This window comes from Hippocampus comes, unplaced genomic scaffold, assembly GCF_001891065.2.
Source record: "Hippocampus comes isolate QL1 unplaced genomic scaffold, H_comes_QL1_v1.1 scaffold310, whole genome shotgun sequence".
NCBI lineage: Eukaryota > Metazoa > Chordata > Actinopteri > Syngnathiformes > Syngnathidae > Hippocampus > Hippocampus comes.
This window is the reverse complement of record NW_017805990.1, coordinates 622,227-640,898: the sequence shown is the minus strand read 5'-3', so window position 1 is coordinate 640,898 and position 18,672 is coordinate 622,227. Positions and strand designations below refer to the sequence as shown.

At 40.2% G+C, this 18,672-nt stretch overlaps 1 protein-coding gene across 1 annotated transcript in view; it reads right to left on the bottom strand.

Moving 5' to 3' along the window:
- The window catches only part of gli2a (GLI family zinc finger 2a), an 86,315-nt gene that overhangs the window by 19,925 nt on the left and 47,718 nt on the right, over positions 1-18,672 (bottom strand). Inside the window, exons 3-5 of the mRNA XM_019892049.1 lie at positions 14,929-15,034; positions 5,317-5,522; positions 2,002-2,202 (exon numbers count right to left, since the gene is read on the bottom strand). Coding sequence (XP_019747608.1) covers positions 2,002-2,202; positions 5,317-5,522; positions 14,929-15,034 — 513 coding nt within the window. The remainder of the gene's footprint in view (positions 1-2,001; positions 2,203-5,316; positions 5,523-14,928; positions 15,035-18,672) is intronic.

The window sequence follows — 18,672 nt, the reverse complement described above, 5'->3', positions numbered from 1 at the left end:
GTTAAAATAAACGGGGGGGGGGGGTTCACATTTTCAGCTAGTGGTGTGCCGCGAAATTTTTTTCAATGAAAGAAGTGTGCCTTGGCTCACAAAAGTTTGAAAAACACTGCATTAGCCAACACATATTCAAACAGACAACTACTTTATGAGCTCTGCGCAGCCATGATGAAAAGAAGATAATACCAAAAGCATAGTTAACTATTGACTAAACGAAGGAAGACGTAGACAAGCAAGCCTTCTAACGATATTGAGCCCGTTGTCGATGTGAGCCCACGAGGTGTGTGTGTCCCTTTTTGTTGAATCAGTTGTCTTCATAATTTTTGTCTTTTATTTATTGTTTTGTAATGCTTATATTTATGTTTCATATCCGTGTTTGTTACCAGTTCTTGTGGCTTTGCTGGTTGTGAAGGCTCTTTATAATAAAGCTGTATTGTGTTGTATTCCCTTTAGTTTACCACCATCTAATGGATGCATAGTGCAACTGCAGCCACTATTGTAGTGAAGGTGCGCTTTATAATCCGAAGCGCCTTATAGTGCAGAAAATACGGTAATGCTCTCTCCAGACTTGAAACTTTAAAATCAGTGATTGGTGATATAGCAAACATTCAATACACTTACAGTACATCAATCCATCCATCCATACATACATAAATAAATAACATTTTCAAATTATCTACCTGTATTGCCGACCCTCTCAACTCTATCCTTGCGGCATCCTTGTGATGTTATTTGTCTTAAAAATAGAGTATTCTGGAAAAGAGTTCAATCAAAGGTCTAGAAAGTGTACTTTCGCTTGGGTAAAACCACCGGTGTGAGTAGGTGTCTGATAAGCCATACTTTGGGGTCACTGAGGCCTCCTAACTTTTGCGGTGGGTCGACTGAGTATTATATACACGCAACTTATTTACTTTTTTTTACTATGGTTTTATCTGTGTTGCCATCCAAAGCAAACACCAAGAAATGAAGCACATATTTACCACCTCAGCCTCTACTCGTCTTCTCTTCCCCTGGCTGTAAATAAGGTCTTTGATTCAGGCTGAGGCTGCCAGGACAGACCATTAGATGGCTGCCTGGGTCTATATGGGCCCTGTGTACTCTCAAGGCCGCAATACAAGCGCCTCCATGCAGGTACAAGGCCAAATCTTGACCACATGATCACCACTAGTATATGATGGAACACAAACTAATAGTCGCCACGATGGTGAATGTCAATGTGGGCACAGCATTGGAATATGTAGTCGGGGTTGAGGGGTATTTGATTACTGCATTTGTGTCTTGTAGTGACTCTCAAAAAGTCAGAGGTGGGGGACAACATTTTTATGGATTGGTTCCACCCTGTGCTGTTTACCATCAATAGCTGAAAAAAAATGCCAGCTTTCATGAGCAAAAGGTTCAAAAGGAAAAATAGGGATGATGGGGACCTTCAATCTTCGGATTGATATTGTAGGATATTGTTTAGGGTAACAGTGCAACTACACATTAAACATTATTTCATCGAGACACCACGGGCAGATGCAACCAGGCATGTTTTCGTTTAATACAGGAAACAAAGCCAATTAGGAAACCAAAATAGTACCATAGACAGAAAGTGAAGACCGAGCGGGTCTTCTTTTACTTTCCTGTTTTTGTAATGTAAAACATTCTTGAGACAACTTGATACATTGATCTATGAAAGGAGTATATAAATCAAACTTGAATATAATGAAGTTAAAGTTTCAGGATGTGTATTATTTATAGTGGCGTGAAGTTTGTGAACTCACACACACACGCACACACAAATACTGGCAACTCCGTATGGATGCCGTATAACAGCAATAAAACCTATTTCAATAGCTGCAATTACGGATTTTATAATTTAACATTTTTAAATGTTGTACTTTCAACAGCCAAAGTTGCTCTCCAAACAAGATTAGACACCAAATAACTGAATAAAACTGCAGCAAAATAAAAACACCTATTGACTCATTAACCCCACCTGAAAGTGAGTGGAGTTGTTCTTACCATCCACTGGACTGATGTAATCCGGTAGATGAGCAGCCGCTGCTGCTGCCGCTGCTGCTGCACCGCTCTGCATCAAAAGGTCACCATATGGGTTTCGCTGACTAGCACTGGCCATCAGATGGTAGTATTCTGTGGGGTTGGCCCCTGGCGGTGGTGGAGGGAGTGTGAATAGGGCCCGGTCTTTTAGGTGTTCATGGGTAACTACAGAACGAATGGGAAACAAAAAATCAAGGTCAGGGCAGAAACCTCAAAGTTCAACCTCTGAAAAAAGCAGTACAAAGAAGAAATTATTTTTCGTCATAGTAATGTTAATCCCCAAAGGAAAATCAAATTTTGTGTAATACATATTTTGTTTCAAGCATTGCATCACAAAAGAACTTTATCACATTCATGCAGGTAAGGGAGACATGTCACAGTGATGGGCCAGCACCTTCACAGGTAATCCAGAAGCAGGCTAAAAACTCTCCATTCACCAGTTTACTGTTCCCAAGTTCATTTTTTTTCAAAGATTGGTGTTATTTTGTTGTTGAGTAAATCAAAACAAGTATGTCTACCCACTGTCCCTGTTCTCAGTCTCCCCACCTCAACCCCACCGGCTTGAGGTCTGTTTGAGGTTTCTTCCTTTTCCATGACACTGTCCCCAAATGCTTGCCAGTTGCTTTCCTAAAATAAATACAGTGCCATGAAAATGTATTTGCCTTCTTCTCAAAATCTTTTTTTTGCCTAGTTATGCTACTTTAATGTTTATAATTATTTATCAAATGTAAATATCAAACAAAGACAACCCAAGTAAACGTTTTACTATCTAAATCACACATGTCAAAGTGCCGGCCCGCGGGCCAAATCCGGCCCGCGAGAATGTTTTCAGTGGCCCCTGGGATGATATTGATTTATTATTAGAACCGGCCCGCGGACCGCAGCAAGCCGAGAGCCCGCAGATCTTTTACAGGCACCAATACTACATTTCCCACAATGCAACGGTGATGCGCCAAGCAGTCGGCCGCTTTATTTAAATATTTATTAGTCTAGCAATCGTTCCCATAACAGTGACATTAGCTTTCAGATACCCAGCAAAAATGGCAAAACGGAAGGTGGACACTGAGAACCGGGGGTTTCAAACAAGGTGGGAGTCGAAGTACATGTTCATGGACGTAGCTGGAAAACCTGTGTGTCTTCTGTGCGGAGAAAGTGTGGCGCGATTGAAATAGTGTAATTTTAAACGTGAGCATTAGCAGAAACACAATTGCAGTGTTTCTGCAAAGATACGGCAGTGCGTGCTGCGCAGTTTGACGGTTTCCTCCCCGACACAGTGGTCCCGCTGCGCATCCCGGCTGCTCAAACGTTGTCGAAAGTTTGGCAGCACATACGTGTGTGAACAACTTTTTTCTTTGATGAAGCTGAACAAAACATCACACAGAAGTCGATTTACTGCTGAACACCCTCACTCAATTTTGAGGATTTGCTCAGCTCAGAGCTGACCCCAAATATTGATGAACTTGTAGAAAAGTTAAGACACCACCGAGTATCAGCCTCAGCCTCAAAGAAGTGAATATTACTTATAAAATACTGTGCAATCACATATTAAGAGTTTTTACTCAGTTCAAGTTTAAAAATTAAAGTATAATATTTGCTTTCGCTGCTTGTTACTTCTCCTTGAAGAAAGTGTTGTTTTTGGTTTATACATTTTTGCACTTTATTTTATTGTATTTCAATCCAATTATGTTTTAAAAATATTTTATTCGAGTAAATGATCGAAAATTACTGTACTATTATTTGTTTTTCTTTGAAGTAAATTTAGCCTACTTTTGCTAAAAGAGAAAATATGGACTATTGAAACTGCCTTGAATAATATCGGCTTCTTTCATTCATGATATGGGTATTTTTATACAAAGGACATTTTTTTGTGCCTGTTGAAAATTAAAGTTTACTGACATAGCCATAAAAAAAATTTGCTTTATTTATCTGACCACATTGGAATGTATTTGTTAGGTTTTCAGTCAATTAAATTTGGTTCAATAAACAATATGTGGTCATTTTTAAAATTTTCAATGAACATTCGATCAGTCCGGCCCTCGGCTTGCAGCAAAATTTTTTATCTGGCCCTCCATCCATTTGACTTTGACACCCCTGATCCAAATGGTGATTTTACTTATTCAGGGTTTCCCCTATATTCCAAGATACCTGACCCTGTGTGGAAAAGTACTTACCCCCCTTGCTGACTTCATTTTCACTCTCTAACCACACCCACACCTGATTACTTGCAGACCTGTTCAATCAAGCAACCTGGGACTGCTTTGCCTCATCAGGACTTTGATGACTTGCTCGGATTGTTGGAACCACAAATTCTGCTTTTTACCACAAAATCCTGAGGGACAATGTTCAGCCATCAGTTCATGCCCTCAGGCTGAAGCATGGTTGGGTTCTGCATCACAGCAACGTGATTTGATGTCTGCCTTCCCTTTTCTCCCAGTTCCTGTCACATCCCATTGGTGATGTGTTTGTGGACAGGGATGTGGGCTTTGATGGATTAATATGCATGATGGTAGAATGTCAATGGATTTGGGGTTAGGAGGACCACACAGAGGAAACTGGATATGTAAAGCCTGATCCCTCTTGCCCTTGCTCTATTACACAAAAGACATTGGCTATGCAGATGAACTAAAAATCTTGATCAATCAGCACCTATAACAGTTCTGTACATCACACTGGTTGTCTATGCCTCAACAGTCATAATCCAGTTACACAGTGTGACTTTTGGCTTTGGATTGTCTGTGTCTGACCTTATCAACACACACAGCAAGAGTACTGCAATGTTGTATCGTTGCAAAATTGATAATGAGAAAAAAAAAGTTTCTTTTTTCCTTCAACCCGTTTGAATATTGACCACAAGCCCGACAGCAATATTAGCCCAGGCTAATCAGTGAATTACAATAAACATAGATCTGTGGTTTCCTTGGCTCCCCAAAAATAATAAACATGGAAGTGGGAACGTTTTCTTGGATAGCAAAGCAGAAACAAGACACGGAAATGACTGGAAAATAGCTTTGATTTCTCATTAAGTAGGTAAAACGCTTTGGCTAATTGCTTTTTTATGATGTTTGTTGTAATGAGTATTTGCTGCGGTCATTCATGTTTGCTTGGACTCTGTATATTGTATACTGTTCTAGGAATATGTGGATTTCATTAAGTTTGGGTTTCAGAGTGACAATGTGAAACTTGGGTGTTGGAGGTGATTAAAATAAATGAATGCAAAATTCATTGAGCTATTTTTCTATTTTCTTTCATTCTACGTTGCAGGTGTTTGGTGCGTCTCACCTTCGGCAGGGCTCAGTCCTCGTGCTGCAGAGATCATGGAGAGCGTGGGGCTTCCATGTACTGAGCGTAGGTACTGCTCCACGTGGGGGCTGACGTAGGGATGTGGAGGGCTGAATGGAGACTCACCAGGCCCGGCCGGTGCATGAGGTGATAGACGAATCAAGGAGATGTCTGAGATGACTGGACTGCCAGTTAGTCCTGTTCCGCTGTGGTGAGAGGAAACACACAGGCTATCTGAGACAGCATCTTCACTGCTTTTTTTCCGTCAATGGCAGGCCATGCATTTCGAACCTTCGTCTTCTTCTACATGACTTAATCCGCTTCATAATACAGTACAGTTGACCCCGGCATATTTCCGGATTTTGTTCTTAAAATTTTTTGTATTTTTTATTTTAATACATTATTTTATTTTTTGGGCTGGGGAGAAAGCTCTTATTGCAAGTATATCCCCACATTTCCAAGAATATTTTGGGTTAAAAAAGTGCCATCATTTTTGTTGCTATTATTTTTAATGCAATTGAATGGATATCTATTATTTATGAATTTTCAATATTCCCAGGCTGGCTGGGTCCCTATACTTGTCGAATAGCTGGGGTCCACTGTACACCAAAATCATACTACAGTTATAGAAAGCATCAATACTACACAAAAATAAATAAATAAACAATACAACAGCACACAATTGTCCCATGTCCAATAACTGCAGTAGTTAAAATTCAATGACAAACACACAATGTTTAAAATAAATAAATAAATAAACAAACTAAATGACGAATAAATAAATAAATAAAAGTCAATTGCATCACATTCACCAGAGTTACTGATTATTAAATGTATTAATTTGTGGAATATCGCTGCAGGTAGTTTTATTCTAACCAACCAATCAGAGAAAATGATGATGTAACTGTTTGCCAGGTAGCTGGCCCAGAGTGACAAATTTGACATCTGATTGGTTGAACAAAATATCCCATGGATAACATGCAATAGTTCACGTTATGTCGGCACACACAACAACTCCAACATCAATACATGTACTTGAAGAAGTACAGCCAAGAGAAAATGGAACAATATGAACATTTCGATTGTAAATATAGATCAGTGTTTCTGATAGCATTTACGCCAGCAGAGAAGTCTTTGCTGGCCCAGTTGGCTCACTACTGCTCATTGTCCTGTGTGTGATCGACCACAGTGGGATCAGAGGTTAAAGGGCATCTGATGTCGCGTCAGAGGAGGAACGCTGCAAGTTACAACCACAGTGTGAAATTTGACTACAGACTCAATGTCCATGCGGAAACCAATTATTGCTGCCGAAGTGATATCGCCACACACCAAATTATGTTGATTGATAAACCGGCATAGGCTCTCTAAATGTTCACTTTGGCCAAGGAAATGTCCGCTTTGGTTAGTTCTGTCTGAAATGGAACGAAGAATAAGTCCCATTCAGCCATGTTTCAATTGCACAAATTTACTGGCGGCACGGAGTGAAAGTGGCTGACAAGAAAATGACAATTTCAGATAAACTGCTGACAAACGGAGACAATGTGATAAAATGCGGAGGTGAAAAGATATACTGTACTGAGCTCAGACTGATTTCTGGTAAAATGACAGATATATGACTCAAATATTTCCAGTCTGTGTCTGCTTCCATGCTATCCTTTCAACAGTTTCTCAAGCTAATACACAGTACCATAATCCTTTTTTGTTCACCTTCTCTTATTAGGCAGTGAAGGTGCAGACAAGTCAAGACAAAAGCCTTTCCTCTCTGTGTCAGGAAGTCGTGTGTGGTTTGGCAAAACACACCAGGCTTTACAATGTGAATGATACAATTCTTCTGAAGTTGCCTCTGACGAACTTCAGCAGAACAGGTGGAATTCTCATATAGCCCTCCAATCTCAGTGAACTATACATTGAAGTCATCATGTCTATTGGCTCAGCAGAAGCTCTTTTTACCAAAGAATATGCAAGAGTGATTGAATACTGCTTCTGCCGAGGGGAAAAACTTGCAAGTTAAGTGCCTGGCCGCTGGCAGTGGCTCCACCAGTTGTCGACATCGTGTTCTTGAGCACTGATAAGCAGCCTGTTGCTCGCCTGCGTGTGGTAACAACACCTGGTATTGCTAAAAGGCTCTCGTTGAGATGAATTATGGAGATCAGCATACTATACCCAAAATGAACTTGAAGTTGTAAAGCAGATATATCAATGTCAGAGACTTGCAAATAAACCAGTTTCAATTAAAAGTGAACATCCAGTTTGAACAGCACTTTGTTCAGAAATGTGTGTATATATACCTGTATATATATATATATATATATATATATATACACACACACACACACACACACACACACACACACACGCTGTATATCACTGGTGTTAAACTCAAGGCCCAGGAGCCAGATGTGGACTGCCACATCATTTTACGTGGCCCGTGAAAGCATATCATGCGTGTCAACTTTCATGATCCTTGCTCAAAACTGTACCGAAATGTCAAATTGTCAAGTGTAATAAATAACGTTGAGATTTAGCAAAAATGGTGTTACTCTGTTTTTGTTACAATCACTCGAACGATAATTGAACAAACAACAACCAATAGTTGGCTGCTTTCAAAACTAGTGATCCATCAATTGGTTGTGTACAAGTAATCATAAGATGTGATGCTTAAATATTTATTTGGTTTCACTCGTAATGGCCTTCCAAAGGAAGACGTAGCTCCAAAGTGGCCCAAAAATGAGTTTGACACTGATTATTTATAATCACACACACACACACACACACACACACACACACACACACACACACACACACACACACACACACAGAGAGAGAGAGAGAGAGATGAGCATTGATGTAAAGGAATGCTGCTAGCGCAACTTGCACTGTACGTATGGACTGTGATGGTGAAGAGAGAGAGAGAGAGAGAGAGAGAGAGAGATGAGCATTGATGAAAAGGAATGCTGCTAGCGCAACTTGCACTGTACGTATGGACTGTGATGGTGAAAGGTGGGCCAAGCAAGTAGCCCCTTTATCTACGTCCATCCCTCCACTCATCAGCTGCCCTCCTCAGTTTGTCATTGACCCATGTATGTACAGACGCCAACCCACAGCCAGCAAAGCCCTCCTAACTTCAGGCCGGGCCAACCAACCTCGAGCTTTGGCTCTTGCTCTTTCCAGTAAGCGTCTGCAGACTGCTGGCCTTGTCTAAGAGCCAACTTTCTGCCATTGGGCCCACTCTTCCCCTAGAAACAACCATAAAGAGCCTTCTGTCCTGAATGAGAGGGTAGAAGTGAGAAGAAACATTCACCCCATATATAAAAACACACTTCCTTCGCTTCAAATCAAAGCTGCACACAGAAAGTTTGACACTGCATCCACAGACGAGAGCTCAGTTGTTCCATTTGCTAAAGTGGAAATCGCTCTATATTAATGCAATGTTTAAAATACTTTCATAGACTTTCACATTTGCTGTTCTTGTATTTTGAACAAGGTACACGGTAGTGTTTTAATTACTGTGAAACTCCTCTACAACGAAACCTACATGGGCGAAAATACCCCCTAGTGTGAAAAAAATATTCAGCATTAACACCATTCCCACTTTCCTGCCCCTCATACAACGAAAAAAACTCCTGTTGCGTTATACGAAATCTTTTTTGCTGCTCTTGTCTCGCGACGAGATTCACTACAACGAAGTCTAATCCAACAGCGACCTCTACTGCTTCGTTCGGAAATGGCAACAGCAACGACCACACTGGTTTACACATGCGCAGTAGTCCAGGAACTATTTGTTATTGTTAGCTTCAGACGCAGCAAGAACGTTGCATTGCTAAAATTGCTACAAAACGGACCTTTGGATGTCAAGCAGCTAAGACAAGAAGATCCTGATGCTGGATGAGAGGGTAAAAATGATCAAAATGAAAGTCGGAGGAAACTAGAGGGTAAAAATGATCAAAATGAAAGACGGAGGAAACTAAATAAAAGACATTATCCAAGAAATTGATGTAAGTGAAAGTGAATGCTGATCGTTTGTGTGTGCGTGTACACATACGTTTGTGTGTGTGTGTGTGTGTGTGTTTACATCTGAGATCAAATTTGCTACAGTGAAAACCCCCCTGTTGTGAAAAATTTCTTGCTGCAAACATGATTTCGTTGTAGAGGAGTTTCACTGTATAAACATTTTTTTAACGAACAATACCGTTCAATAACAAGGACAACAGTGTTGGGCAAGTTACTTCCAATATGTAATATATTTCATATTGCTAGTTTCTTGCATTTAAGAGTAATCACTTGCTTTACAATATTATCTGTTTAAATGAATAACTTACTTATTACTTTTAAGTTACTTTTCAGTTCTCAATAATTGTACAGTCTGATGAGGTATGTACTGCATCTGCAAATTCTTTTTATTTTCGGCTGCCCCTACAGTGTTTATTCAAGATTTCCTTCTGCGTCACAGCTCGAATTGTAACGCGTTACTGAACTCGGGCACTAATAAAATGACAACTCCTTACTCCTTATGTAAAATGTAATATATTATTTTCACACGTTCCTTGAACTCCAACACTGACAGACCAGTAAAGGGCCCATTGATATCAAGCCCAATAAGCAGCAATGTTGTACAGATTGGCATTCCTGAGAAGGATGTTTCTGCTTCCTGTCTGCAAGATGAATCACGTGACTCAGTGCACACCTGAGCAACAAACACCTACCACTTTTCTCTTCTTTACCATTAAAAAAACAAAACAAAAAAAAAACTTTACCTTTCTTTTCACTTTTTTGAGACTATAGTATTTAGAATTTGTATTGTATTTCACTCAGCATTTCATCACCATGTACAGGACTGTGAGGTCTCCCGGTGTTGAAATGAACATCCGATGATCAACTGTTGACATTTTTTTTTGGGGGGGGAGGGTATTCATCCCAAATACTATAATGAGCTTACCATTCAGTCTTACTTGATTGTGCAAATCTGCACTTCGCATAAAAATGGAAACCCACTTAAATGAAGAATCATTGCTGCGAGGCCGCCCAAAAGCCCAACCCAATGCGAAATGAGTTAGCAAGGCACAAAAAAAGGGAACTCTTGCTTGATTTTTTTTTTTTTTTTGCTTTGAAGCTGTGTTTATTATTTGTTTCTTGGCTGGTAGCTGTCCCACATGTTGATGCACACAAACTCAAGTAAATCACTCAAAAGCTGGTATGAAACCGTGGTAATAAGGTGACATTTACAACTGCCTGTCAGGAGGTTTCAAATAATAGTCTTGTCTGGTAGGAACCATTATTGAAACCTTTCTGACAAGATGTTACTTGAAGTCAGTGGAAATTCCAGAGCCTTCAATCCCAGAGGTTGAATGGGAGGCTGTTTGCGGACGTCAGAGCCCTTGAAGAGCAACAGTCTCCTAATCAGCAGCTGCCATTTATAGAAACACCCACCATACCTCAACACAATGGGTGGTTACTCACACAGGAAAAAAAATATGTATATAGTGAGAAATTTAAGAATGGTCATACAACTTGTTTCTCATTTAAAAATCTAAATTGTTTGTCTGTACTGCAATGGATGGAGGTAACATGAGAGAGCGACAGAGTCATCTTGCGTTTGTTAATGCAGGGCATGCTTTGAAGACAGTAACTGCTATTTGTCTCTGACATCCGTTAAATCCCATGCTCAGTTGTTCCAATTGTTAAAACTGCTGGGAAAAGAAAGACATTTGGACATGGCACAGCTTGTTGAGCTCAGGGATAACGAGTAAGAGCATGCCAGTGTTCAGGACGAGGGAGCGATTGCGTCATTTCACCTTGGGAACAAAATGAATTCATTTCAGCAAATGACTTAAGGAAGGGAAACAAAGAGTCTAATTTTAAACAGCTCACATTTTCTTGGATGCTGATGAACTAATTCGAGTTTCTGTATGGCTGTATTATATTAAGTTGGTTCCCAGGAAGTGACACTGACTCAATTGATCATCTGTATCACATTTTTGCAGATTATAATCACAAGAACATTCAATGACAAACAAATGTTCATTCGACACACATCTCCCTGACAAAAAAGGCTTCATTGCGAAATAAGAACCATGTTGGTCTAGCTGAAATTGTTTTCCACACGATGTGAAACAACCGCAACATCCACAATAATTAGTCTTGTCTCTCAGAGAGAATTTTTGGACACGAGAAAACGGAATCTTTTTTTATCCACTTGTAGCATTGAAGTCGTTTTGACTATTAGAACAGCAAATTCCTGATAATATATCACCACAGCAGTCAAATTCCAACATACAGTAAACACTGACAGTTAGTTGGTCCTGCATCCAACATGCAAGAGCATAAAGTGAGACATGTTATGCTTCCTTTACAAGTTAACCAAACCACTGAGGTGGGGAAATAAACCAACCAAAATGTCTCATCAACACACAGTATATAATCCTGTGTGGTGCCACTGGCTTTGACTAAGTGAGAGGGACAACATCTGTTTGTGTACTAGGGTGGGTTAGGCCACAGCACTTACACACAAAAACCTTAAACATATTTCAGCTTTTCAGTAGTGCATTTTCCTCAGTGACTGCTTACTAAAATGCATGAATGTCAACTGTAGAATGAACAGGAGATCCTATTTTTTCTTAACCTCCTGCAATACTGTTGAGGTTATGGCAAGAGAGAACTGGAGTTTGGATAGTGACCACTGGTCAAACATGGTGGGGGCATGGCGTGGCAACTTTTCTTGGCTTGCGGGTTTGCCTCTAAGATGCCTGAAGAAATGAGCCCGGGCAAATGGTTCATCATTACATGAGATGATCTTCCTGAAGTTGCCTGAAGACACACAAGCAGCTGTGTACCCTGTGCCAGCCATTTACATGTGGACTGATTAGCATATGGTAAGGTTTAGATCGACTTTCTGCCACCAAATTGTCGCTCTGCCAGGCCCAACTCCAAGACACTACTCCGGCTACACGGCCTGTTCAACTTGGCAGAGACCGGTCTTCCAAATCAGCAAACATGCACAGCGGGTCTTGCGCTGATACAAAAATCAAGAACTGCCGGTATTTGCGCCAAGGCGCACATGCGCTGTCTATGAAAATAGTACCCTAAAAGTTAGTGTTTGGATGTTGTATTTTTTGGAACGTACAATCGAAACCTGAGGCTGCTGCTGAGCATATCTTGCCTGAGAATGAATGACAAGACCCTTTGGTCATGCCTCCTTTCTATTTAGTCTCTGATTGGCTATTTTGTGGCACCGTGAGAAGTTTTAAAATAATCATCAAAATTACACTAGTCATTAATTAATGTGCTCAATAAATAAATAAAAATATACCCTTGATGCTGATGTCTTCGCCAAAGATTCTGTATGTGTAAAACTCAGTTGGTGTAATTAGAAAACATTTTGTTCATTTCCACTGTCATGCAGATGATCAACGCCTCTAATCAGGGTTCCCACTCTTCCACTTGCTTTTTATTTATGGAGCTTTCAAGGATTTTTGAGGGCTAATTTAGCCATTTTTTTAAAGACTTTTTCTCCATTCGGCAGGGGATTCACGGTGGATTTAATGAACAGAAAGCCACATATCACTGAGCTGGTGTTCAAATCATTGCTGCCAAAGGAAGGGCATATCTTTATTTTTAGGGACAATCAGCTAACCCTTTATTTGACATACTGTATGTCAAATTGGCCCGAAATGACCCAAAGTGATCACGTGATCATCATTGGAACTGATCGGAGACGGCGTGAAAAGCAGAGCGGGAACCAGGAAGGCGTGTAGCCCGACAGCGGGGTTTGAGGGGAAGGGCAGCAGGCGCAATTTTCTGACTAAACTATGAATTGGAAGGGTGGGGAAAATGACATACACAAAAGAAATGAACACCACAGGTTAATTTTTAAGGATTTTTATTGATTTTAGAAGCTTTCCCTGAAAATTAAGGACAATTAAGAACATCATTTTACAACTTTTTTTTGTGGATTTTTTATGAACTTTAAGAACCCATGGGAAACCTGTCAATGAAAACTGAGAAAAGTAATTGTGCAACAGATTTGGAAAAGAGTTCACAACTGCGAACATGAATACAGTAAGTTGGATAGCAAATCTGGCATCCAGAGAAATGTTGGAATGGTTAGCGCCAAAACATGTTCAGCCGAGCAGCAACCACAGTAACAAAACAGCAGGTACCGCCGTCATCTTGCTTGATGACAACTCAGAACAATTGCCTTGGGCACTCATTATGTTACATGCCGACATTCTATTTTTTTGATGTCTCATAGGACCTAGAACCCATTAACCTCAAAGGAGCCGACAGCTGCTAAAGTTTTTGACCAAATGCCTTACACAGACATCCTGCCCTTTTTTGCCAAGATGACACAACATGGTCGTATTTGACACTCAGAAGAAGAACAGCTGGACGAAGGTGATAATCGGGTCTTTTCTGTCTGAAAAGCACCACATTGAGCAAAACACAATGAGTAAAGCAAATATGCTTTCTATTATATTCTATCTATAACATCTGAGGGCCTCAGATGACTGAACATCTACTGTGTTGTCATCGTATGTAACATCATTAAATAAAGTATCCATTTAATTTAGGTTATGGGTGTCAAAGCAAGGCCCGGGGGCCAGATCCGGCCCATCGCCTATTTTTATGTGGCCTGCAGAAGAAAAATCATGTGTGTCAACTTACATTATCCTTGCTAAAATCTGTACCAAAATGTCTAATGGCCATGTGTAATAAATAACGTCTAGATTTTGCAATAATGTTGTTTCCCTTGACACTCACTTGAACAATAGTTGAGCAAACTATTATAGTTGACTGATTTCAAAACTAATAATCCATTAAGTTTGTTGTGCATAAGTAATAATGCAATGAGTCGATGAAACATTCTTGTGGTTTCACTGTCATAATGGCCCTCTGCGGGAAGATCTAACTCCAAAGTGGCCCGCGACTAAAATGAGTTTGAGCCCCCTGATTTAGGTCATACAAAAAGTTTTAGAACCAGCCCTCATTGGAACTACTGCTCTATGTGTATGAATTCTAATCCTTAATTGACAGTTGCAGTAGTTAGTGGAACAATTGAACAGGTTCAATGAAAAACTCATTGTCTTTCTGTAGATTCTGACTGGAGACAACAGAGAGATAACAGAACCGCTATTTATTTGTGTGTGTCTGGTTCAAAAAAAGCCCCTGTTGTCTTCTATAGCATTAGTTGTTTGCATTCGGTATTTACAGACAAGGAAACATGAAGGGTTTTTGTACCATAAAACGTGTGCAACTGCACATTCCACTACAATGTAAAATGATTACATTTACTGAAAAAGGTAATTTGTTGAACTTTATTGACTCTTTTTTTCAACATAGCTTGGCCAGCTTTGGGCAGATTCCAACGGAGTTGGACAATCCCTTGCGCATGTTTGCGCCAGCATCTCATGAGTGTCAACACTATATCTGTGGGGAAGGTAAGTCTTGACCGTAAACTTTCACACCCCGCTCCCACTATCCCCTTTCGTACATCTCTACTTCTGGAGAGAACACCCATTCCGAATCTGTGGCTTTCACACAGAACAGTGAGTCCAGATAAATCTAGTTTAAAGGAGTCTTTTACGGGCAGCATAAAAGGAACTGAAGAAAACTCACCCATGCATGGTGTGCAGGGGGTGCGGTTCGTAATGGTACCGCCCCTCGTGGTGTCGCATGTCGACTGGGATGGGAGTGTGAAACGTAGGGAAGATATGGTGCACACCTGTAAATGAATACAGCATGGAAAACCTTTTTAAAAAATGAACGCAAGAAGAAAAGCAACAAAATAACATCAAACAAGACCTGAGACAGGAGATCCTGGGAAGTGCCCGCACCACAGCATGAAATGAAACGACCATTTTACAGTTCCTGTAACCCATAAGTAAATGATACCTTCTAGACTGCTGCTGCCTAATGCCTGAAGAGCTACAGTTAATTAATAGCTTTTTGGATCCAATAATACCAACACGGATTTTACACAACAATGAAAGTGTTTTTATGTGGGAGACAAAGAATGCACGAACACCATTTCCCGCCATAAAATGGTCTGTAGGCTTATGGGAAGCCTCATTAGAACAACACACAGCTGATCTTCATTAATCACTATCATTACAGCTGCAGTGAAGGAGATTCTATTGTTTAGAGTTCGGTTGTGGGAGCGCTCTTGTAAAAACCTTTTTTAAATGTTAGGAATACTTAGGAAAAACACAAAGAGTTATCATGTTTTTCGGAATTAACATATTTGCCATGGTACATGAGGAATACTGCAGGCATGTATGTAACGTCAACCAGTATGTTTAGACGCACTCTAGAGCGGGCCCTCACCGACATTCTTCACTCACACAACATTCGATGAACAGTAATAGCGGACATATATGCTCTGCTCAAATGTAGCGAACCTTTGTCAACAGAGGGTGGAGGCTCAGAACACGACACAATGCCAACATGAAACCATTACGAAGACGATATACCACAATATATTTTCAGTTATGCTAAAAAAAATTTATATAAATACAAACACACTATGACTGCTTACCTTTTCTCAATTTATTGTGAAGTGACATTAAACACACCTGGATCCAATGATTAATGCGTTCAGTCGTGCTGCTAAATAAAGTTAGCAAATGTAAACCAAAGCAAAGCAGCCAGATCTTTTTGCACAACTGCAGATATTAATCTAAATAAGGGGCAAAAAAATAATGCCACTGACAGAAATTGATTCAAAAGAAATAAAATAACTTTTTTTTTCCTTCAATGAAGTGTACACTCAGTCACCCAAGCACTTTTAATTCCAGTCTTTCACAATGACATTACGTTAGCTTCGCTATTAGCATGGCTTCTCCGGCTTTCCCTCTGCTAATTACTCCTCCTGATACCTTGCTGCGAAGGATACTTGCAAGAAGTTGAGCATATGATGGAAACTGTGAAAGAGCAACATGGTTAGCAAGTTGTTTTAAACTTGCTATGGAATTAATCTTGCATCGTTGTGTTGTCTTTTATGGTGACCACGTATTGTGATTCACTTCCCTGTACTGTTGTTCAATCTGCCAGACCGGTCCGGCATACGACTGATAAATGCAAGATTCTGCCCATCAAAAATCAAGCTACATGTGACGTATTAATTACAGAGAGTTTGCTGCAGATGACAATTGATGATAACATGATAGTAGAAAAATATATGCCATTATATCGCCTTGCTCTACTCTAGACAGGTATGTGAGTTAGTTGGGGAACAAATGGGAATGAAAAGGTGTGTAATTTTACCTAAACCAGGGGTGCCAAACTCAGTCAGGAGTAACGTTTTATTCAACTATTGTTTAAGTAACTGTAATGCGGGGTTTGGTAACAAGAAAATGCTTACAATATGTCACTGATTTATTACATATGAAAATTTGAAATTTCGGTACACATTTGGGCAAGTATCATGGAAGTTGTCATCTTTGATTTGCATGTGCGGGCCGCTTAAAACGATGTGGCGGGCCACATCTGGCCCCTGGGCCTCGAGTTTGTCACCTGTGATCTAAACATTATAAATTGTTACTCCATATTAAGAATATAGAGTAGGTAAGTACCAAAACAATATATGTTTTTCTAATGTATGCATGCACTGTGATTTATATATATATCGTATTTTCCGCACTAAAAGGCGCACCTAAAAGTCTTCCATTTTCTTAAAAGCTCACAGCGTGCCTTAAAATCTGGTCGACCTCAAAATGACATGCAATAGAACACGGAAATAGAAACAGCTGCAAGAGAGTTCAACGTTAACGAGTCAATGTTATAACTTGCTGTTGGGTCGGTGAACTGTGTCGCTGCTTTACTAAACAAGCTTTTGTTGCAGCTCCGAAAAAAGGAGAGATGTGGTGTTGTTTTTTAAAACGCACACTTTATTAATGATTTTCACAGTCTCAACAAATACAGGGACTTCTTTGTCCATCTCCGTGCCTTCTCTTCTTCCGTTCGACTCGAGAGGTGTTCATGACCGCCTCCGAAAAACGTAAATTCACGATTACTTCAATGAAACTACAAAAATTGAAAATAATGCATTGAAACAGAAAATCAAGCAAGGAAATCACAAAATGAATATATAGCCCCCCTACAGAATTTATTTTGTGATGTCCTCGTTTGTGAATACACAATAAAGGAATAAATAACAAACACTTCTGAGACAGGTGTGAGACCAGTCTGCTACATTTTACTGGCATCTGATCCTTCTGTTTGCATTTCCTTGAGCGAAGCTCTATCAAGTGGATGCATTGTAGATTGCGTCTTATAATCCGGTGCATCCAATATTTGAAAAAAATGACAAAATAGGCCATTCATTGAAGGTGCGCCTCATAATCCAGTGCTTCTTTTAGTGTGGAAAATACGGTGGATATATATATATATATGGGCGCAAATATTTAACAATGCAAAGAAAATAGATTGGTGGTTTCCAAATATGTTAGTGTGTGCTTCCAAAGGGTCAGTCAAGAAGTCGAACTTCAGATTCAGGAAAAGAAATGGTTTTCGTCCTGGCTGTGGAACAGTGAACCAACTGTACAACCTCAGCAAGAGTTATGTTCATACTGCTCAGAGTAAATTTGTTTCCAGTGCGGGTTGGACTCCTCCAGATTCTGTTCATAATTTATTGGCAAGGCATTGAAGGGTCCGAATTGGTAGCCTCAGTGTTACGTCTCTGCTTTTAGTAGATGTAGTTCTGTTGGCTTCGTCAAGATGGAGTGTGAAGCAGTTGTCGTGAGAATCAGCACCTCCAACGTCGGAACAACAGGGTGGAGAGGGGAAATGGGACAAAAACTAAAAAGATTTGTGTGTCTGTGTGCATGTTATTAACGTAGCGTATCAAACGTATGGGTTCCAAAACACTCTTCGTTAAAGAAAAAGTACTCGAGGACTCATACTTCTTTTGTGGAGCAAGAAAGTTTGGCCCCGTTTAATTTTCACCACTCAATATACATCCACCCTCTCTCTTCTTACATCATCATTCTGCAATAAATTCTTACATTCTCTGTTTCTACATTTCCATTTATCGCTCGATAACGTTCTCATCCTCACTTATGGTCATGAGCTATGGTTCATGACCGAAAAAATCAGGGATACAAGCCGTTCGATTAGGTCTGAGGGTGGCCGGAGTCTCTCTTATAAATAGGGTGATTAGCCTGGGCCACTGATTCTCCACATCGAGAGGAGCCAGATGAGGTGACTCAGCCATCTGATTAGGACGACTCCTTGGTGACCCAGAACACACTGGGGAGACCTTGTCTCTTAGCTGGCCTGAGAACACCTTGGGATCCCCCTTGAAGAGCTAAAACAAGTGGCTAGATAGGCGTGAGAAAATGAATGGATGGCTGGATTGGCTGT